The 22,204-nt window shown below is 44.4% G+C and overlaps 2 protein-coding genes across 2 annotated transcripts in view; one reads left to right on the forward strand and one right to left on the reverse strand.

The window, feature by feature from the left end:
* Positions 1-22,204, reverse strand: part of LOC140312735 (endothelial PAS domain-containing protein 1-like) — a 486,153-nt gene that overhangs the window by 20,408 nt on the left and 443,541 nt on the right. The gene's annotated exons all lie outside the window — the stretch shown is intronic.
* The window catches only part of kif20ba (kinesin family member 20Ba), a 65,065-nt gene continuing 43,014 nt past the window's right edge, over positions 154-22,204 (forward strand). The window contains exons 1-20 of the mRNA XM_072390513.1: positions 154-248; positions 683-782; positions 1,926-2,015; positions 2,123-2,245; positions 3,201-3,339; positions 4,184-4,368; positions 7,670-7,724; positions 7,896-8,105; positions 8,204-8,315; positions 12,842-12,913; positions 13,646-13,792; positions 13,914-14,076; positions 16,070-16,210; positions 16,293-16,386; positions 17,380-17,566; positions 17,731-17,851; positions 17,947-18,127; positions 19,423-19,571; positions 20,086-20,520; positions 20,687-21,798. Of these exons, the coding sequence (XP_072246614.1) occupies positions 687-782; positions 1,926-2,015; positions 2,123-2,245; positions 3,201-3,339; positions 4,184-4,368; positions 7,670-7,724; positions 7,896-8,105; positions 8,204-8,315; positions 12,842-12,913; positions 13,646-13,792; positions 13,914-14,076; positions 16,070-16,210; positions 16,293-16,386; positions 17,380-17,566; positions 17,731-17,851; positions 17,947-18,127; positions 19,423-19,571; positions 20,086-20,520; positions 20,687-21,798 (3,812 nt within the window). The 5' untranslated portion in view covers positions 154-248; positions 683-686. The remainder of the gene's footprint in view (positions 249-682; positions 783-1,925; positions 2,016-2,122; positions 2,246-3,200; positions 3,340-4,183; positions 4,369-7,669; positions 7,725-7,895; positions 8,106-8,203; positions 8,316-12,841; positions 12,914-13,645; positions 13,793-13,913; positions 14,077-16,069; positions 16,211-16,292; positions 16,387-17,379; positions 17,567-17,730; positions 17,852-17,946; positions 18,128-19,422; positions 19,572-20,085; positions 20,521-20,686; positions 21,799-22,204) is intronic.

The following is a 22,204-nucleotide window of genomic DNA, read 5'->3' on the forward strand; positions in this document are numbered from 1 at the left end:
GTTTCTTAAAATATTCTGGTGTAACTGGTTGAACCATTGTTTTTATTTGAATTATGCATGAATTCCGACAACAAAAGTGTCCCGCGAACGTCTCGGGGAGACGACGCATGCGTAGCTTCTGCTTGAATCTGATTGGCCCGTTTCAAACTCGGACCGCGGCAGTGTTGTTGTGTTTAGCTCAACGCTAGTTAGCGCACAAAAGAACATTCTGCTGTCGTATTATCTAATGTCACATTCGTAAATGCCAGGTAAGTGTCTGTTGAAGTTACACACCGGCCGAATTGTAAACGCCGAGTTAATTTTTCAGAAGATTAAGCGAACTTTGGATAAGTCGTGCTTTACTTCGTTGACAGGTGTGGCTGCTTGTCAGGTGGAAATTCCAGCTAACAGACTAGCTTGTTAGCTAGCTTGTTTAACTCGTGCAAAAATACGAGAATATTCTGAATTCTTCGGATTAATCACGCTAATAAAAACTTAACGAGTGCTGTATTTAAGTAAAGCTCGTAAACGCGTTTAGTTGAAGTCACAGGAAACGCAAACAGTTGGTCAGCAAAGATTTATTTGGTGATCAACTTGTTTGATTCCAGGTAAACGCACGAATTCATACGGGTTACCACGGCTTTCTTGTTTGTTTACGATCAAATGGTTGAAGTGGTTAAGGTTAATGAGCTTTTTTTTATAGCAGGATGATGGACTCGTGGCTGATTAACAACGCAGAAAAACGTGATCAGGTCGAGGCTGAAGATGTGAAAAGTGATCTCTCATCTGACACAGACACGCAGGTAAGTCTGCTCCACCTCCAGGAAAGATGGGACATCGGTTAATTAGCATAAAACTTTATTCAGTGAACATAAGCACGATTCTCACTGTTTTTGTAAACAAATCTAGAATTTAATGCAGTGGAATACATTCAAAAACGTTGTTATGGAGTCAAGTTTCCCATCGTGTTCCAACAGCTTCCTTTAATGACTCTTTTTAATGTTTTGGGAACTGAGGACACTGATTGTTGCAGTTTTTCAGAGGAATCTGTGTCCATTCCTGCTGAATCCCAGATTTCAGCTGCTCAACACTGATGCAGCCCCATACTCTTAAACCTTTCTCTGAGAACAGCCTGGATGCTCTTTCTCATCAGTTTTTCCCAGAAGCAGCTGAAACGTGGACTCATCTGCCCACAGAACACGTGTCCACCGTCTTTCTGTCCCTCTGAGATGAGCTGGAGTCCAGAGAACTGGGCCGTGGTTCTGCTCAGAGCTGATATATGGCTTCCTCCTGGTGTGGTGCAGCTTCAGCTCACATTTCTGGATGCAGCCGTGGACTGTGTTGAGTGGAAATGCTTTTCCCAGCTCCTCCTGAGCCCATGTGGCTGTATGGATCATGGTGGCCTGACGGTTTCTCCTGCAGTGCTGCCTGAGGGCTCCGAGCTCATCCAACAGGGCTTTCTGTCCTTGGCCTTTCCACACTGAGACTTCCCCAGACTCCCTGAATCTGTTCACAATATTCTGCTCTGGAGATGCTGAAAGACCAAAGTTCTTCACAGTCTGACTCTGAGAAAGACTGAACCATTGGTGGAAGCTTCTTTTATACCTGACACCCTCACCTGTTTACCCTTCCTTGTCTTTACTCCATCAAGTTATTTTGTTTTTTGCATTTAGAATAATGACCTTTTCCTGGAGCTCTCAGGGATTATATATGATATATGATCACCTGATGCAGGATGCATTATATTCACTGTTTTTCCCTCTGAACTACAGACAATATGAGCTCTTTCATGTCGTTCTTAGACCAGCTGCAGGTTTATGCCGGCTTGGTGCGGACACAGTGGAAGTAAAATGATATCTATCAACAGATTTTCAGCCTAAAAAAGCTAAGTTTTCCTTCCTTTTTCAGCATTCGGTTTCTTAATTGAGTGCCTTTGTGTTCTGCAGCGTTCCTGCATCGAGGAAAGAGATCATCTCCAGGTCTTCCTCAGAATCCGACCCTTCTCTTCATCAGAGAGCAACAGTGGAGAGTCACAGGTAATCGGATCAGGCATCAACCAGAAACCAGTGACTGCAGAAGGAGCTCGAAGGTTTCCTTTCATTGCATTGCATGCAGATGAGTTTGTTTGCGCTTCTTTTCTCAGGACTGCGTCACCATTGAGCCTCCGGACAAAGTTCTACTCAAGCCTCCCCGTTTGTCCCTCGCAGCAAGACTCAGCGCCGATAAATCCCTCCCACAGACCGGACAGCGCTTCCAGTTCTCCCAGGTTAGTGCTTCCAGGTGGAAGAGAAAGCAACTTAAATGAGGAAAGGTTGAGAAATCTTTCCTCTGATCATTGATCGTCTCCCAGACTTCTCTCAGTCGCCTTCAACTGGTGCAAAATGCTGCTGCTGCCCGTCTTTAACCAACACTGACAGACCTGTGCACATCACTCCTGTTCTTAACTCCCTTCATTGGCTTCCTGTCCTTTATAGAACTGATTTTAAACTTTTAAAGTTTGTTTTTAAAGCTCTTAACGGCCTCACCCCATCGTATTTATCTGAGCTTTTAACTGTAACCCTGGCAGAGCTCTGAGGTCAACAAATCAACTTTTTCTGGAAGTGTTCAGGTCCAAATACAAGCCCTGGGGTGCCCCCAGGCTCTGGAATAAGCCCCCCCCCCAGATGTATCTTATTTCTGACCTGGGCCTCTTTAAATCAGGGCTAAAAACATATTTATTTCAGATGGCTTTTAATACCCAGTAGAATGGTGACACTTTTATCTTATTCAATTTTGCTGTATTTTATTGCTTTTACTGTTATTTTATTGTTTTTTACTTATTATTTTCTTTATTTATTATCTGCTGTAAAGCACTTTGGTACCGAAATGGATTGTTGTAAAGGGCTGTAGAAATAAATTACATTTACATTCTATGAGAGGGGAGAGTGTGATAGATTTCATCCATCAGCATGACAGACATTTATTTAATTTTATTTATTTATTATTATTATATTTAATTTTATATTTATTATTAATTTTTTATTTATTATTTTATATATTATATTTTCTTTTATTATTATTATTTATTTTTTTTTATTATTTATTTATTTATTTATCTGTTGCTTCATGTGTGATTGACACTCCGGTTTTTTTATCGTCTCATACTCTCGAAATGGACTGTTGTAAAGGGCTGTAGAAATAAATCACATTTACATTGTTGGGTTTTTTCTTTCCTTCAACAGGTTTACGGCCCTGAGACGACACAGAAAGAGCTGTTTGACGGCACCGTGAGAGACTTGGTCAAAGATGTTCTTGAAGGAGAAAACTCGCTGCTCTTCACGTACGGCGTCACCAATGCGGGCAAGACGTTCACCTTTTTAGGTAAAGGACGGCTTTAATAGCTGCTGCGGCCTTGAAAGGAAGCTTTTTAGCATGACTGAGGTCATCTGCAGCCTCACATTCATATGAATTGGTTTCTCATTTCTCTGGTTCGTGTCTCTCTGACTCCCCTCTCCTCATTGGTGATGTGGAAATCCAGCTCAGCTCAGCTCAGCCTCATGAAACATGCTTTCACTCTTAAATTGCACCTGGAGCAGAGAGGAAGCTTTCAGGGGCCTCTGAGGGGGGATGTGCAGACGCATCGTCATCCTCTTCGCTGCTTTTTATGTCCCGAGTGCATCAGGACTTTTGTTCTGCTTCTTCTTTTTAAAGCTCGGAGGGTTCAGAGGTCGTAGGCTGTGGCTTTAAGGAGAACTTTTCTCTGTTAGATGCTGGGTTCAGGTGACAGAAGAAAAGGCTGCTGGAGAGGTTCAGGAACACTGTGTTTAAAGGAGAACTTTTAAACCTGGACCTTATTTCTGGCATGAAATACGTTCATCTGCTCACTGAGAACAGTTTGGTGAAAGTCGGCGTCCTTCTGAAGATATTTAGATAACTGGAGATCCATATAACGGAGTGAACGGGGCTTAGAGCCTCTAAATAAGGCATTATTTGTCTGTATTTCACCAATACTTTAAGAAGAATGAATGAATGAACGTGTGCTATAGCTCTGTTAGCTCATAGCTGCTGTTATGTGGCTACTTGCGGCTATAGGAGAGCTAACGGAGGGATTTCTACACAGGCACTCACTCTCCTTTTAGTATTTGCTGGACTCTTGAGCCTCTTTCAGTTGTGTTCTGTAGATTTTGATGAGAAAAGTCTGGACTCTCTGCTTCTGTCACTGAAGGTCCAGATGCTGATGCCGGCATCCTGCCCCGGTCTCTCGATGTGATCTTCAGCAGCGTCGATGGACGGGTCTTTCCTGGCATGAGCATCAAGCCTCAGCGCTGCCGAGAGTTCTGCCGACTCAGCAGGGAGCAGCAGGCCGAGGAAGCAGCCTTCAAGAGAAACCTGCTGAGACAATTCAAAGAGGTGACGCGTTTAATTCTGCTTTTCTGCACCGGGGAGCGCTGCAGAGTAGATGCTGCAGAGTAGATGCTGCAGAAAACACTGCAGCTGCGCCTAAAGATAGATTTAAAACAGCTGTGTGTGTTAAACAGAACTGGAATTGTGTGTTTTCAGTTATATTCACGTTACACTGTATTTAAGCCGGGTGACTAAAATTACTTTTACTGCAATAAAGAAGTAGTTTTGTGTTTTGGCTTCTTGTTGAGACCACCGATGTCTTCTTCTGTGGTAATAACTTTGACCTGATTAAGCTCTGGTCTGACTTTACCTGATTTTATTCTTCTTCTATGGTAATAACTTTGACCTGATTAAGCTCTGGTCTGACTTTATCTGAGTTTATTCTTCTTCTGTGGTAATAACTTTGACCAGATTAAGCTCTGGTCTGACTTTATCTGATTTTATTCTTCTTCTGTGGTAATAACTTTGACCTGATTAAGCTCTGGTCTGACTTTATCTGAGTTTATTCTTCTTCTGTGGTAATAACTTTGACCTGATTAAGCTCTGGTCTGACTTTACCTGATTTTATTCTTCTTCTGTGGTAATAACTTTGACCTGATTAAGCTCTGGTCTGACTTTACCTGAGTTTATTCTTCTTCTGTGGTAATAACTTTGACGTGATTAAGCTCTGGTCTGACTTTATCTGATTTTATTCTTCTTCTATGGTAATAACTTTGACCTGATTAAGCTCTGGTCTGACTTTACCTGATTTTATTCTTCTTCTGTGGTAATAACTTTGACCTGATTAAGCTCTGGTCTGACTTTATCTGATTTTATTCTTCTTCTGTGGTAATAACTTTGACCTGATTAATCTCTGGTCTGACTTTATCTGAGTTTATTCTTCTTCTATGGTAATAACTTTGACCTGATTAAGCTCTGGTCTGACTTTATCTGATTTTATTCTTCTTCTATGGTAATAACTTTGACCTGATTAAGCTCTGGTCTGACTTTACCTGATTTTATTCTTCTTCTGTGGTAATAACTTTGACCTGATTAAGCTCTGGTCTGACTTTATCTGATTTTATTCTTCTTCTATGGTAATAACTTTGACCTGATTAAGCTCTGGTCTGACTTTACCTGATTTTATTCTTCTTCTGTGGTAATAACTTTGACCTGATTAAGCTCTGGTCTGACTTTATCTGATTTTATTCTTCTTCTGTGGTAATAACTTTGACCTGATTAATCTCTGGTCTGACTTTATCTGAGTTTATTCTTCTTCTATGGTAATAACTTTGACCTGATTAAGCTCTGGTCTGACTTTATCTGATTTTATTCTTCTTCTATGGTAATAACTTTGACCTGATTAAGCTCTGGTCTGACTTTACCTGATTTTATTCTTCTTCTGTGGTAATAACTTTGACCTGATTAAGCTCTGGTCTGACTTTATCTGAGTTTATTCTTCTTCTATGGTAATAACTTTGACCTGATTAAGCTCTGGTCTGACTTTATCTGATTTTATTCTTCTTCTTTGGTAATAACTTTGACGTGATTAAGCTCTGGTCTGACTTTATCTGATTTTATTCTTCTTCTGTGGTAATAACTTTGACCTGATTAAGCTCTGGTCTGACTTTATCTGATTTTATTCTTCTTCTTTGGTAATAACTTTGACGTGATTAAGCTCTGGTCTGACTTTATCTGATTTTATTCTTCTTCTGTGGTAATAACTTTGACGTGATTAAGCTCTGGTCTGACTTTATCTGATTTTATTCTTCTTCTGTGGTAATAACTTTGACCTGATTAAGCTCTGGTCTGACTTTATCTGATTTTCTTCTTCTTCTGTGGTAATAACTTTGACCTGATTAAGCTCTGGTCTGACTTTATCTGATTTTATTCTTCTTCTGTGGTAATAACTTTGACGTGATTAAGCTCTGGTCTGACTTTACCTGATTTTATTCTTCTTCTGTGGTAATAACTTTGACCAGATTAAGCTCTGGTCTGACTTTATCTGAGTTTATTCTTCTTCTGTGGTAATAACTTTGACCTGATTAAGCTCTGGTCTGACTTTACCTGATTTTATTCTTCTTCTGTGGTAATAACTTTGACCTGATTAAGCTCTGGTCTGACTTTACCTGATTTTATTCTTCTTCTGTGGTAATAACTTTGACCTGATTAAGCTCTGGTCTGACTTTATCTGATTTTATTCTTCTTCTGTGGTAATAACTTTGACCTGATTAAGCTCTGGTCTGACTTTACCTGATTTTATTCTTCTTCTGTGGTAATAACTTTGACCTGATTAAGCTCTGGTCTGACTTTACCTGATTTTCTTCTTCTTCTGTGGTAATAACTTTGACGTGATTAAGCTCTGGTCTGACTTTATCTGATTTTATTCTTCTTCTGTGGTAATAACTTTGACCTGATTAAGCTCTGGTCTGACTTTATCTGATTTTATTCTTCTTCTGTGGTAATAACTTTGACCTGATTAAGCTCTGGTCTGACTTTATCTGATTCTATTCTTCTTCTGTGGTAATAACTTTGACCTGATTAAGCTCTGGTCTGACTTTATCTGATTCTATTCTTCTTCTGTGGTAATAACTTTGACCTGATTAAGCTCTGTTCTGACTTTACCTGATTTTATTCTTCTTCTGTGGTAATAACTTTGACCTGATTAAGCTCTGGTCTGACTTTACCTGATTTTATTCTTCTTCTGTGGTAATAACTTTGACCTGATTAAGCTCTGGTCTGACTTCATCTGATTTTCTTCTTCTTCTGTGGTAATAACTTTGACCTGATTAAGCTCTGGTCTGACTTTATCTGATTCTATTCTTCTTCTGTGGTAATAACTTTGACCTGATTAAGCTCTGGTCTGACTTTATCTGATTCTATTCTTCTTCTGTGGTAATAACTTTGACCTGATTAAGCTCTGTTCTGACTTTACCTGATTTTATTCTTCTTCTGTGGTAATAACTTTGACCTGATTAAGCTCTGGTCTGACTTTACCTGATTTTATTCTTCTTCTGTGGTAATAACTTTGACCTGATTAAGCTCTGGTCTGACTTCATCTGATTTTCTTCTTCTTCTGTGGTAATAACTTTGACCTGATTAAGCTCTGGTCTGACTTTATCTGATTTTATTCTTCTTCTGTGGTAATAACTTTGACCTGATTAAGCTCTGGTCTGACTTTATCTGATTTTCTTCTTCTTCTGTGGTAATAACTTTGACCTGATTAAGCTCTGGTCTGACTTTATCTGATTCTGTCGCCCGGCCTGAGGTGTGTAATGCACCTTTAAATGAGCGTCTTTCTTCACATTGATGTGTTTGTGCTTCTCAGGGTGAGAAGACCAATGCCAGCCTGCTGAATGTGACCAATAAGACTCTCCTTGAAGGCAAGATTCAGAATTGTTTTGGAGTTATTTGATTATTGGTTGTTTTTTTGTTACTTTTTCATAACTCTGGTGATCATTTTGAATTCATCTAATCATTCTAATGACAAACATTTGAATTGAACCTGGTAATTCGGATGAGTTGGAGGTATCTGAACATGTTTTTTTCTGCAGGGACCTCGGTGTTGGGGGCAGCTGAAGCAGGAGAGGACAGAATCCCCCTGAAAGTTGAAACTCTAAACACTAAATTTTCTGTCTGGGTTTCTTTCTGTGAAATCTACAACGAAAACATTCACGACCTCCTGGAGGTGGCCCACAGCGGCGCCCTGAGAAGGACCGCCCTGCGCCTGTCGCAGGACGTCAAGGGCAACGCCTTCGTGAAAGGTTCGGGGGTCAGGGGTCAGGGGTCAAACCAGGCAGAGAAGCTGGGTTCCTGCTGCAGAAAGCAGATGTTTAACAGAAACCTTTCTCCTCCTCCTCAGATCTCCGGTGGGTTCAGGTCAATAGTGCGGAGGAGGCGTATAAGGTGGTGAAACTGGGGAAGAAGAACCAGAGCTTCTCCTCCACCCGACTCAACCATCTCTCCAGCCGCAGGTGAGCGTTTTGTGCCGAGTCGGCAAACTTTCCGTCACCTTTGTTGCTCATTTGAACCTGAAAAATGTCTCCTGTCCATAAGAGTGAACATTGTGCCCAACGTTAACGTGTCAGCAGAATGTTCTGGAGTTAAAATATGAATAAAAACTCCATATTTTATCCACAACAGAACACGCAAAAACATTTGAATAGTTAAAAGTGAGACATTTTTGCAGTTTTTCTGGAGAATATGAGCTCATCTTGAATTTGATGGCAGCAAAACGTCATAAAAAAGTTGGAACTGGGCCAATTAAAGGCTGAAGGAACAGCTGGAGGAACTAATCGGGTGAATTATCAACAGGTCAGTCACATAAAAGAGCGCCTCAGAGAGGCAGAGTCTCAGAAGTAAAGATGGAGTCCTATATTCAGGCCCTCAGGCAGACCTGATTCTGTCCTGGAGATCAGTGCCTGGGCTCAGGAACACTTCCAGGAGTCTGTGAACACAGCGTAACGTCCACAGATGCAGGTCAAAGCTCCATCAGGCAGAGAAGAAGCCACATGTGAGCATGATCCAAAGCTCGTTTAAGATGGACTGAGGACTGGAGCTGGAAACCTGCACATCTGGAAAGGCTCCATCAATGCTGCAGAGTAGAAACAGGTGTCAGAGCAACATCTGCTCCCTTCTCCAGGGAAGGACTCGCACATTTCAGCAGGACAAAGTTAAACCACATCGGCTTCGTAGCAGGAGAGTCCAGCTGCTGCAGTCCAGATGTTTCACCAGCTGAAAACCTTTAGATACAACCAGGAATCCTCTATCAGACAGGAACGGGACAACGTTCCTCTCCCAAAGGTCCGGCAGCTGCTCTCCTCAGTTCCAGATGTTTCACCAGCTGAAAACCTTTAGATACAACCAGGAATCCTCTATCAGACAGGAACGGGACAACGTTCCTCTCCCAAAGGTCCGGCAGCTGCTCTCCTCAGTTCCAGATGTTTCACCAGCTGAAAACCTTTAGATACAACCAGGAATCCTCTATCAGACAGGAACGGGACAACGTTCCTCTCCCAAAGGTCCAGCTGCTGCTCTCCTCAGTTCCAGATGTTTCACCAGCTGAAAACCTTTAGATACAACCAGGAATCCTCTATCAGACAGGAACGGGACAACGTTCCTCTCCCAAAGGTCCAGCAGCTGCTCTCCTCAGTTCCAGATGTTTCACCAGCTGAAAACCTTTAGATACAACCAGGAATCCTCTATCAGACAGGAACGGGACAACGTTCCTCTCCCAAAGGTCCAGCAGCTGCTCTCCTCAGTTCCAGATGTTTCACCACCTGAAAACCTTTAGATACAACCAGGAATCCTCTATCAGACAGGAACGGGACAACGTTCCTCTCCCAAAGGTCCAGCAGCTGCTCTCCTCAGTTCCAGATGTTTCACCAGCTGAAAACCTTTAGATACAACCAGGAATCCTCTATCAGACAGGAACGGGACAACGTTCCTCTCCCAAAGGTCCAGCTGCTGCTCTCCTCAGTTCCAGATGTTTCACCAGCTGAAAACCTTTAGATACAACCAGGAATCCTCTATCAGACAGGAACGGGACAACGTTCCTCTCCCAAAGGTCCAGCAGCTGCTCTGCTCAGTTCCAGATGTTTCACCAGCTGAAAACCTTTAGATACAACCAGGAATCCTCTATCAGACAGGAACGGGACAACGTTCCTCTCCCAAAGGTCCAGCAGCTGCTCTGCTCAGTTCCAGATGTTTCACCAGCTGAAAACCTTTAGATACAACCAGGAATCCTCTATCAGACAGGAACGGGACAACGTTCCTCTCCCAAAGGTCCAGCTGCTGCTCTCCTCAGTTCCAGATGTTTCACCAGCTGAAAACCTTTAGATACAACCAGGAATCCTCTATCAGACAGGAACGGGACAACGTTCCTCTCCCAGAGGTCCAGCTGCTGCTCTCCTCAGTTCCAGATGTTTCACCAGCTGAAAACCTTTAGATACAACCAGGAATCCTCTATCAGACAGGAACGGGACAACGTTCCTCTCCCAAAGGTCCAGCAGCTGCTCTCCTCAGTTCCAGATGTTTCACCAGCTGAAAACCTTTAGATACAACCAGGAATCCTCTATCAGACAGGAACGGGACAACGTTCCTCTCCCAAAGGTCCAGCAGCTGCTCTCCTCAGTTCCAGATGTTTCACCAGCTGAAAACCTTTAGATACAACCAGGAATCCTCTATCAGACAGGAACGGGACAACGTTCCTCTCCCAGAGGTCCAGCAGCTGCTCTCCTCAGTTCCAGATGTTTCACCACCTGAAAACCTTTAGATACAACCAGGAATCCTCTATCAGACAGGAACGGGACAACGTTCCTCTCCCAAAGGTCCGGCAGCTGCTCTCCTCAGTTCCAGATGTTTCACCAGCTGAAAACCTTTAGATACAACCAGGAATCCTCTATCAGACAGGAACGGGACAACGTTCCTCTCCCAAAGGTCCAGCTGCTGCTCTCCTCAGTTCCAGATGTTTCACCAGCTGAAAACCTTTAGATACAACCAGGAATCCTCTATCAGACAGGAACGGGACAACGTTCCTCTCCCAAAGGTCCAGCAGGTGCTCTCCTCAGTTCCAGATGTTTCACCAGCTGAAAACCTTTAGATACAACCAGGAATCCTCTATCAGACAGGAACGGGACAACGTTCCTCTCCCAAAGGTCCAGCAGCTGCTCTCCTCAGTTCCAGATGTTTCACCAGCTGAAAACCTTTAGATACAACCAGGAATCCTCTATCAGACAGGAACGGGACAACGTTCCTCTCCCAAAGGTCCGGCAGCTGCTCTCCTCAGTTCCAGATGTTTCCAGATGTTGTTAAAGGAAGAGGGGAAGCTGCACAGTGGGACACGTGGAGCTGTTGCTGCCATCAGATTGAAGATGAGCTAATATGAGCTAATAGAATGTTTTTGTGATGGAAGTTTCTTTCAGTATTAAAGTCACTAAAACGTGTTTTTCTTCTTCTCTGGTTGCAGTCACAGTATTTTCTCCATGTTTCTTTCAGTATTAAAGTCACTAAAACGTGTTTTTCTTCTTCTCTGGTTGCAGTCACAGTATTTTCTCCATGTTTCTTTCAGTATTAAAGTCACTAAAACGTGTTTTTCTTCTTCTCTGGTTGCAGTCACAGTATTTTCTCCATGTTTCTTTCAGTATTAAAGTCACTAAAACGTGTTTTTCTTCTTCTCTGGTTGCAGTCACAGTATTTTCTCCATGTTTCTTTCAGTATTAAAGTCACTAAAACGTGTTTTTCTTCTTCTCTGGTTGCAGTCACAGTATTTTCTCCATGTTTCTTTCAGTATTAAAGTCACTAAAACGTGTTTTTCTTCTTCTCTGGTTGCAGTCACAGTATTTTCTCCATGTTTCTTTCAGTATTAAAGTCACTAAAACATGTTTTTCTTCTTCTCTGGTTGCAGTCACAGTATTTTCTCCATGTTTCTTTCAGTATTAAAGTCACTAAAACGTGTTTTTCTTCTTCTCTGGTTGCAGTCACAGTATTTTCTCCATGTTTCTTTCAGTATTAAAGTCACTAAAACGTGCTTTTCTTCTTCTCTGGTTGTAGTCACAGTATTTTCTCCATGTTTCTTTCAGTATTAAAGTCACTAAAACGTGTTTTTCTTCTTCTCTGGTTGCAGTCACAGTATTTTCTCCATGTTTCTTTCAGTATTAAAGTCACTAAAACGTGTTTTTCTTCTTCTCTGGTTGCAGTCACAGTATTTTCTCCATGTTTCTTTCAGTATTAAAGTCACTAAAACGTGTTTTTCTTCTTCTCTGGTTGCAGTCACAGTATTTTCTCCATGTTTCTTTCAGTATTAAAGTCACTAAAACGTGTTTTTCTTCTTCTCTGGTTGCAGTCACAGTATTTTCTCCATGTTTCTTTCAGTATTAAAGTCACTAAAACGTGTTTTTCTTCTTCTCTGGTTGCAGTCACAGTATTTTCTCCATGTTTCTTTCAGTATTAAAGTCACTAAAACGTGTTTTTCTTCTTCTCTGGTTGCAGTCACAGTATTTTCTCCATGTTTCTTTCAGTATTAAAGTCACTAAAACGTGCTTTTCTTCTTCTCTGGTTGCAGTCACAGTATTTTCTCCATGTTTCTTTCAGTATTAAAGTCACTAAAACGTGTTTTTCTTCTTCTCTGGTTGCAGTCACAGTATTTTCTCCATGTTTCTTTCAGTATTAAAGTCACTAAAACGTGTTTTTCTTCTTCTCTGGTTGCAGTCACAGTATTTTCTCCATGTTTCTTTCAGTATTAAAGTCACTAAAACGTGTTTTTCTTCTTCTCTGGTTGCAGTCACAGTATTTTCTCCATGTTTCTTTCAGTATTAAAGTCACTAAAACGTGTTTTTCTTCTTCTCTGGTTGCAGTCACAGTATTTTCTCCATGTTTCTTTCAGTATTAAAGTCACTAAAACGTGTTTTTCTTCTTCTCTGGTTGCAGTCACAGTATTTTCTCCATGTTTCTTTCAGTATTAAAGTCACTAAAACGTGCTTTTCTTCTTCTCTGGTTGCAGTCACAGTATTTTCTCCGTCCGAGTCCTGAGGATCGAAGATGACGAGACTCAGAGAGTCCAGGCGGTCAGCGAGTGAGTGGAGTGTTTACCTCACATTTAAACGCCGGTTTAGGCTCTGATCCGACTTTCAGCAGCTTTTTACCAGCTCAGAAACAACAGAATCAAAGGTTTCTCTCCCAGAAAGACCCGGAGAAACTCCTCCATGCTTTCATCTCCAGTAGATTACTGTAACGGTCTGTTAGCTTTAAACATCTGCAGCTCATCCAGAACCAGGACTCAGAGATCTGAACACATCACAGCAGCTTTAAAGTCTTTACTCTGGTTTCCTGTCAGTCACAGAAGAGATTTTAAAGGCTGCTGATGGTTTATAAATCCCAGAATCTGTGATATGTTCAGAGAATATAAACCCAGCAGAGCTCTTAGATCCAAGGACTCAGGTCAGCTGGTCCAGTCCAGAGTCCAGACTGAACCTGGAGAAGCAGCATTTAGCTGCTATGCTGCAAACAAGTGGAACAAACTGCCAGAGGAGATTAAACTGTCACCAAATGTAGACATTTTTAAATCCAGGTTAAAAACAGTTATTTTCTCATGAAATCTGCACAGTATCTTTTAACTTATCCAGACTGTTGCTTGTTTTTGTTCATTTTAATTATTTTATTTCTTTCTATTTCTATTCTTTTACATATTTTAATGCTTTTTCTGCTCCCTGCTGCAGTGCTTTTATTTTATTTAAGAACTTTGAACTGTTCTGTGCATGAAATGAGCTGCACAGATGAATCTAACTGGACTTTTTCTGCTCTCCAGGTTGTGTCTGTGTGACCTGGCTGGATCTGAGCGCTGCGCTAAAACTCAGAACAAAGGAGAACGTCTCAAAGAAGCCGGAAACATCAACACCTCGCTGCTCATTTTAGGAAAATGCATCAATGCGCTGCGACTCAACCAGCAGGCGAAGTGAGTTCAACACACAGCCTTTTTCTGGCACTTTGCCTTTGTTTAACACTTTCAGGAGGAGGATGAACCCAAGAAGAGCCGTGGGATGATGCAGTTTGTCCTTTTCTGTTGTCGCCCTCAGGCTCCTGCAGCACGTCCCCTTCAGGGAAAGCAAGCTGACCCACTACCTGCAGACCTTCTTCTGCGGCCGGGGCAAAGCCTGCATGGTGGTCAACATCAACCAGTGCGCCTCCATGTACGACGAGACGCTCAACGTCCTCCGCTTCTCTGCGGTGGCCCAGAAGGTTCAGACACCTTTCACTTGTTTTAAGCTCTCTGCACGGTCTGTTTGGGATGATATTTGACTTTGACTGCAGGTTGGACTTCTCTGGCTCTGAGGAGGGAGCATCGCTGTTTATTTATAAGGCACTGCTTAAAAAATGCAACAATCTGCTTCCTCAGCTTCACTTGGATGCACTGATTCCTGTTAATCGTGTTGAATACATGCGTTTTGATCTCCTGAGGGCGGCACGATTATTAATCATGGGAAAAACATGTATTTTTGTTGCAGCTTTTAGTGAAAAATGAGACTTTAAATTAGAATAAATGATAAATAATGTAAAATAAAAACAGAAACCCAATAATTTAACATTTTAAAGCACTAACTGTATTGATCAGACACGTTTTTGGCCAAATAAAAAGATATGGCTGTTATTCCTGCGTGTCTTTGGGAGGTGGATGGATCGGGTTCTGCAGGCTGCTGTAAGGTTCTCTGGGTCGGTGCTGGACACGGATTTTATGAATTAACTTTAGCTTTGGCCTTCTTCCATTCCTCATATTTAGGTTTGGGATGTATTTTCAGGTGATTTAACAGATTAGACTCTACTTTGTTGCACTCTTTGCAGATAACTTGCTCTTGTTTAACGTCACTTTCCCTGAATCTGAAACAAATCAGTCTAACTCATAGACTGTCTAACCAGCTGCCTGCAGGCTGTCTAACCAGCTGCCTGCAGGCTGTCCAACCAGCTGCCTGCAGGCTGTCTAACCAGCTGCCTGCAGGCTGTCTAACCAGCTGCCTGCAGGCTGTCTAACCAGCTGCCTGAAGGCTGTCTAACCAGCTGCCTGAAGGCTGTCTAACCAGCTGCCTGAAGGCTGTCTAACCAGCTGCCTGAAGGCTGTCTAACCAGCTGCCTGCAGGCTGTCTAACCAGCTGCCTGCAGGCTGTCTAACCAGCTGCCTGCAGGCTGTCTAACCAGCTGCCTGCAGGCTGTCTAACCAGCTGCCTGCAGGCTGTCTAACCAGCTGCCTGCAGGCTGTCTAACCAGCTGCCTGAAGGCTGTCTAACCAGCTGCCTGCAGGCTGTCTAACCAGCTGCCTGCAGGCTGTCTAACCAGCTGCCTGCAGGCTGTCTAACCAGCTGCCTGAAGGCTGTCTAACCAGCTGCCTGAAGGCTGTCTAACCAGCTGCCTGAAGGCTGTCTAACCAGCTGCCTGAAGGCTGTCTAACCAGCTGCCTGAAGGCTGTCTAACCAGCTGCCTGCAGGCTGTCTAACCAGCTGCCTGCAGGCTGTCTAACCAGCTGCCTGAAGGCTGTCTAACCAGCTGCCTGCAGGCTGTCTAACCAGCTGCCTGCAGGCTGTCTAACCAGCTGCCTGCAGGCTGTCTAACCAGCTGCCTGCAGGCTGTCTAACCAGCTGCCTGCAGGCTGTCTAACCAGCTGCCTGCAGGCTGTCTAACCAGCTGCCTGCAGGCTGTCTAACCAGCTGCCTGCAGGCTGTCTAACCAGCTGCCTGCAGGCTGTCTAACCAGCTGCCTGAAGGCTGTCTAACCAGCTGCCTGCAGGCTGTCTAACCAGCTGCCTGCAGGCTGTCTAACCAGCTGCCTGCAGGCTGTCTAACCAGCTGCCTGAAGGCTGTCTAACCAGCTGCCTGCAGGCTGTCTAACCAGCTGCCTGAAGGCTGTCTAACCAGCTGCCTGCAGGCTTGTTATTCAGGCAGCTAAATGAAGCCTTAACCTTGCTGTCGCCCCCTGGTGGTCGGGGGACTACTGGTTGAGAACATGTGGTTAGATGCAGGCAGCAGAGCTGCATTTATTCATTTATTTGTGGCCTCCAAAATCATGATCACGATCAAAATAAGATTAATCGTGCAGCCCTACTTCTGAATGCTGATTGAATGTCATCACATGCTTCTGCTGAGTGTATTTTATGGAGGATTTGTACTGTAATGTGTCCGATGAGCTGCCTCTCAGTTGGCCCTCCCTGAATAAATGAAGGTGCTTGTATTTTGTCTGTTTTCAGGTGGTGATTCTGTCATCCAGACCCCTCTCCTGCATGCCGTCGACCTCCAGCAGCGAGGCGTCCTTCCTCCACAGCGCTGAGAGGAAGGCTCTTCAGAGGAGCTCCCCCACCGGTTGGGAAAGTAGCCTGGAGGACGTGCAGGTGAGCTGAAAGCTCCTCCACACGCTGTCCTGCTGAGCTTTGACTCTCACACACACTTCACTGTGCTGTGCAAATGTTTCAGGAGGATGAGGATGATGAGGATGAGGAGGACATCAGCCTGATGGAGGATGCCACGGATCAGAGTGATGGAAAAGATCAGGTCAGTCACAGGCGTAGTCTGTCTGATGTTGTTCAGCAGATCCTCTTTACTCCGTCCCTACAGCTGGGTTTACAGCAGCCGGTTTAGGGGAGAAAGAACAGTCGGCTCCAGCCTCCCCTTGGATGGGGTTTGGCTCTTTAGAGATGATCGACGGTGCAGCTTTAAGCCACCAAGCTAACATAAATGTGGACATAATTCCATTCACTAACCCATTACTGGTGTATGAATGAGCATTTTACCCGAGTCAAAGCATTTTTAGTCTAAATTACTCAGGAGAGAGCTGAGCTGGCCCAGGAGGATGAAACGCCTCATGCATCAGCTTCATTAGCTCTGAGCTTTACTGTCGCTCCATTCCTCTTTTTGGCCTCCTTCCTTCACTTAGAAAGAATGGAATAAAATCCCCTTTCACACACAAAAGTCTCTGTACAGCTAGCTTTCCAGGCACAGGAGCCTCATTACCGTCCAAAGGGCATCCACTGCGATACGTGACCCCCCCCACTCCTGCAAAAGAGCTCATCTGGCAGCTTCCTTACAGCCGACTTCCCCTGAGCATCAGATTCTCTCCTCAGTCTTTCTGATCAGGTCTCATCCAACATGGCGGCGCTGGCTGCTGGTTCTGGGTTGGATTGTGTTGCGTTTCTCTTCTTTAAGGTCATCAGTCGGTAATCAATAAGTTTGATGTGCAAACATGTGAAAAGTCCTGTTAGCAAGGTGAGCTGTGAACAGCTTTTAATTACCGTGTTTGCACCTAAAGGATGTGAAGAAATGCATGAAAAAGACTTTGGTTTTCAGAGGCTAATGAGCGAAGAACAAAGACAGACCGGGAACTTTGTGTGGGTCACGTTTACTGAGCTTTAGCTTGGTTTTGTAAGGGAGATCGCCGCAGTTCTGCCTGTAGCTTCAGCTGCTTATTACCCCGGCTGAGAGGCAAAGACATGCGTTTGCTTTGCTCTCTGCTTGTTTTAGAAAAAGAAAAGAAGAAAGTTTGACAGAGAACAGAAACCTGGAGCTCTCACGGCAGATAAAAAGCATAAAAACCTTTTCCTTCTCTGGTCTTTGGCTCCTCAGAGGCTGAAACAGCTGCAGGTCCAGCTGAAGAGGGAGCGTGCTGAGAATCTGCTGCTGGAGGCTCGGGTCCGAGAGGAAATAAGCCAAGAGTTCTCCGAGCTTTTCTCCGAGATGCAGCGCGACTACGAGTGAGACATTTTCTTCTAACGGGTCTAACGGCTTCACGAGCCTTTTAGGCGGACAAAAAGCGAGTATTCTGCTCTCAGGGCTGCCGTGTCCGTCTGAAGCAGCTCGTGGGCTGAAATGAGCATCATAAGAGGAAGTTTGACTTGATATTTTGCGTCTGTGCCAGTGAGCGCCTGGCGAGGGAGAGAGACATCTTGGAGGAGCGGGCCGAGAGGAGGATGGAGATCTTCAAGAATCTGATTGACAAAATGTCCGTCACTGGAGCCAGTCGAGATGCGGTTGCCATGGTAACGCAGTCGGTTCTTCTGGGATCACAGAGTTAGCTTTGTTGTTAGCCGTCTGCTGTGAGCTCATCTCCTGTTTTCTCTCCTGTGTCCAACAGGACAAATTCCTGGACTCTCACGGCTCTGACTTTGCAGGCATAAAGAGTTCCATCGGGGGGGCTCTCGTGTGTCCAGAGTCGGGCCGAGCGGTTCCTCTGGCTGACAGAAAGGAGGCCGCGGAGAAGCCTGAACAGGAGCAGGAACAGGATCTCCAGCGGCAGGAAGCCCAGAAGCATGATGGTAAAAAGCCACAAACTCCTCTGTAAAAAGGCAGATGCAGGAGGAACAGGAGAGCTTAGCTGTGAGGGTTTAAAAGGATGAATGACATCCAAAGACTGAGCTGTACAACCACTGAGAAGATGTATTAGTTATTTATTCATTGGGGGCTGATCTAAAGCTTTGTGTTGTCCTAATAGAAAGAATATCAGTAAAGATTCGACTCTATAAACACCTTTTAGATCAGCTTCGTTTAAAGCAGGGGTCAAACTCAAATACAAATGTTAAACTGAACAAAGCCGCGGGCCAAAGTTGAACAAATGAACCTTTTAATATGGAACCCAACAAGTTTAGATTTAACAATGAATACTGAGCAAGGCTTATATTACTTTAAAGTCCAGGCTGCAAAATTGAGTTGCTAATAATAATAATAATAAAAACATATCAAAGGCATATTAAATTAAATTAAAATAAAAATGTAATGCCTCCTTTCTGTTTGCAGCCTTCTGATTTATGTCAAAATTAGCTTCTTACACAGGCTAATAAATGTGAAAATAAAATAACATAAAGCTCTTTTCATCTCCTTTACTTTCTGGCTCCTTTGAGCTGGGTCCAGGTCCTTATATTTGTCCAGGTGTTTCCTTTCATAGTGTCGTCTGATGTTATATCCTTAGTTACTCCTTAGTTACTCCTTAGTTACTCCTAAGTTACTCCTTAGTTACTCCTTAGTTACTCCTAAGTTACTCCTAAGTTACTCCTTAGTTACTCCTTAGTTACTCCTTAGTTACTCCTTAGTTACTCCTAAGTTACTCCTTAGTTACTCCTTAGTTACTGACTCCACAAACAAGACAAACAGGTCTGTCTTTTACATAAACAGATATTCTGTCTCCCACCTGTCCAGAAAAGTTCTATTTTCTTCCTTTCTTTTGGCCATTTTTTGGTAGGTAACAGTGACAGCTGTGGTTTGAGGTCAAAGTGTGGTCTGGGGGGAGGCCTCTGTCCTAATTGACGCGCCAAAACAACAGCAAAGCATTGTGGGATTTGTAGTATAAGCGGTGAACGCGGTGTTCCAGCGCTGCCGCCGTATAATACTGGCGGCCAGCTCTAATATTTATTTGGGGCCAGAGTTTGCCACCTATGTTTTAGATAAAAAGACAGCCTTATAATGTTTGCATTCAGCTGATATGGGGAAGTGATGCTAACTCAGACTGCTAAAAGTCATGAAAAATGCATGAATCCTCACGTTTTACCCTGTGAGATGAGGAACTCCAAGCCGAGCTGTCAGATACTTTATCTTCTCTTTCGTTTTGTGGGTGAAGCCGGTGTTGATGAGGATGAGGAGAAAGGAAGGCTTCGACTTCAGCTCCGGGAGAAGTCGCTGGAAGCTGCTCAGCTGGAGAAGAAACTGGGAGAGCTGCAGAAGATGGTGATTGGAGAGAAGCGCTCGCATGAGAGAGAGCAGCTTCAGGTAAGACGCCTGTGGAGAGGAGCAGGATGTGCTTTAAGGCGGCGTCATCCTGTCTTTTAAAGCTGAAGGATGTGAAAAAGGAGTTGGAGCTGAAACACATTCATGTTGTTTTCATTCTGTTTCTGTACAGGCCCTAAATCGGCCCGGTTCCAAACGTTTTCTCTGTGTTTTCTGGCATGTGATGCAGGCCTAAAAATGCACAAATTAAACTAGGAGCTGGTGTCTGAACACATTTAGCACACAGTAATTTAGTTTAATGACAGGGGGAACGCTGCTTCTGCATAATATCTGCAGCTTCCTGCATTTGTAGGCCTGAATAAGCCCAGCCTGACTTATGGAGAGTCAACAAGGTGTCCTTTACTCTGTTAAAACCTTGTTTTGGAGCTGTGCCGACAGGTCCAAGTGAAAGGTTCATCTTTTTGATGTTTGGATCTGCAGAGGAAAGGCATTTTTCACAGTATCTGATAGCGTCTGTGCGTTAGAACAGGGACTAACCAGCACTCCTCCTCTACAGGAAGCTGTGGCTACCCTTGAGAAAGAGAGGCGAGAAAGAGAGGACACCCTTGCTGCTCTGGAGTACCAGACTCTGGGAAAAGAAGAGGCGCTTGTTTCCTTACAGGAGGAGAGGAAAGCGAGGGAGGAGGCCGTCGTCGGCCTTCAGGAGCTGAGGCGACACAAAGAAGAGATGCTGGCCTCGCTGGAAGAAGAGAGAAAAGACCAAATCAAAGCAACGGCAGCTCTGGAAGAAGAGAGGAGAGCCAAGGAGGATGCTGTGGCTGCACTTGTACAGGAGAGGAGCAGCAAAGAGGAGGCCCAGTCGGCTCTGGGGCTGGAGAGGAAGGAGGTGTGCCGGCTGCGTGAGGAGAGAGAAAAGATGCAGCAGGAGGGTGATTCACTTCAGCAACGAGTCCAACAGCTGACTGACAAACTGGAAGCTGCAGATCGCCAGGTGGGCCAGAGGGATTTCAATCATCAGCCCACCATCTGACAGATGCTGAGCCGCAGATGAGGCTCGGCATGTTTTCAGGGTTTTATCTGACTTTGAGTGGTTTAGATTTTGTTTTATGGGATGCTCTTTGTGTTTATGACCTAACTGAAACATGTGATTGTCACAGGTGACCAGCAAGATGGAGAATGCAGAGTGCACTTTAATCCAGCTGCAAGCTGCTGGGGCACAACTGGAAGAACGTTCCAAGGAGAGCCGGGAGAAATCCTCCGAGATAAACAGTCTGACGCAGGAAGTTCAGAGGCTGAAACAGGAACTGCAGAGCGTTGCAGTTTCATCTGAAGGTGTCAGAGATCAGCAAAGAGAGGAGGTGTCAGGGCTCCGGAAGAATCTGGCTGAGGAAGAGGAGAAAAGTGACGGCAAGCAAAGACGAATCCTGGAGCTGGAGCGTCAGCTGGAGCAGGCGAAACAACAGCTGGCACAGAAACAGCTGGATTCTGAGCAGCAGCTGGAAGTGTTTACTGAGAAGTTCAGTCAGTCAGAAGCAGCTTCAAAACAGCAGCTTGAAGAGCTGAGAAGGAAGCTTCAGGAAGAAGAGAAGCAAACGCTGGAGGAACTCAGAGCCCAGCTGGAATGTGAAAAACAGGAAGTCGAGCAGCTGAGAGTGAAGCTTCAGCAGCAAAGGGAGGCCTCGGAGGAGCAGGAGGAGCAGCTCAGTGAGAGGCTGAGAGAACAAGACGTGTTATCAAAGCAGAAGCTGGAGGACTTGGAGCAGAAACTGAGGGAGAGGAAAGAAACTTCCAGTAAAGTGGCAGATGACCTGAAAGAAAAGCTCAGAGAGCAGGCTGCAGAGCTGCAAGAGGCTCAGCTCCTTTCCTCCAGCTCTGAGGCTGAAGATCTCAGGAGGCTGAACTCTGAGCTCCGTGGCGAGGTCTCATCACTGAAGGCAAAGCTGTCCAACATGGAGGCCACCTCTGCAGAGGTGGAGGAAGCGAAGGCAAAGGAGACGCAGCTGAGGGAGCAGCTGGCCGAGCTGGAGAAAGCTTCTGCACAGAAGGAGGCGGAGCTTCAGGAAAAGCTGCAGGAGGTGGAAGCCCAGCGCACGTCTCTGCAGAAGAGCTTAGAGGAAGCTCGGGAACAACGGGAGGAGGAGGAGTGCCAAGCCGTCCAAGAGGCCCGGCGCAAGGAGGCGGAGAGGCGCAGGGAGCTGCTGGCTGTGGCCCACGAGGCCATCGCTCAGAAGGATGCAGAACTGGAGAAGAAGGCTGCAGAGATCAGCAGGTGAGCAGTGTTTCTGAGAGCGTTTGCCCTCGAGCTGTTGGTTTCATCCTGCTTCTGTCTGCTGCCAGTCAAATCAAACTTCACCGGCTCCTCTTCTGATCCTCCGTAAACACGAAGCTCCGTGTTTTTAGAAGGAACTGGAGGTAGAAACGAGTCCATGAACCTTCAGGAGTCATTTTATAGATGAAGGTTTCACTTCCTCTTCTTCTTCTTTGTTCCTGTGTGGCTCACACTGCTGCTGTGACTCATCTGTGGACAGTAACATCATTTATTTAGAGGTTTAAGCTTGAAAATAAGTCATTTTTCACATCAGGTTTTTAGTTTTAGTCTCATTTTAAAGGCCAGAAAGCATTTGTTCCAAATGAAAATGCTGTCAGATGGCTTCATCTTCTCCTGACACATGGCA

This window comes from Leuresthes tenuis, unplaced genomic scaffold (genome assembly GCF_036924035.1).
Source record: "Leuresthes tenuis unplaced genomic scaffold, fLeuTen1.0.hap1 SCAF_8, whole genome shotgun sequence".
Lineage (NCBI taxonomy): Eukaryota > Metazoa > Chordata > Actinopteri > Atheriniformes > Atherinopsidae > Leuresthes > Leuresthes tenuis.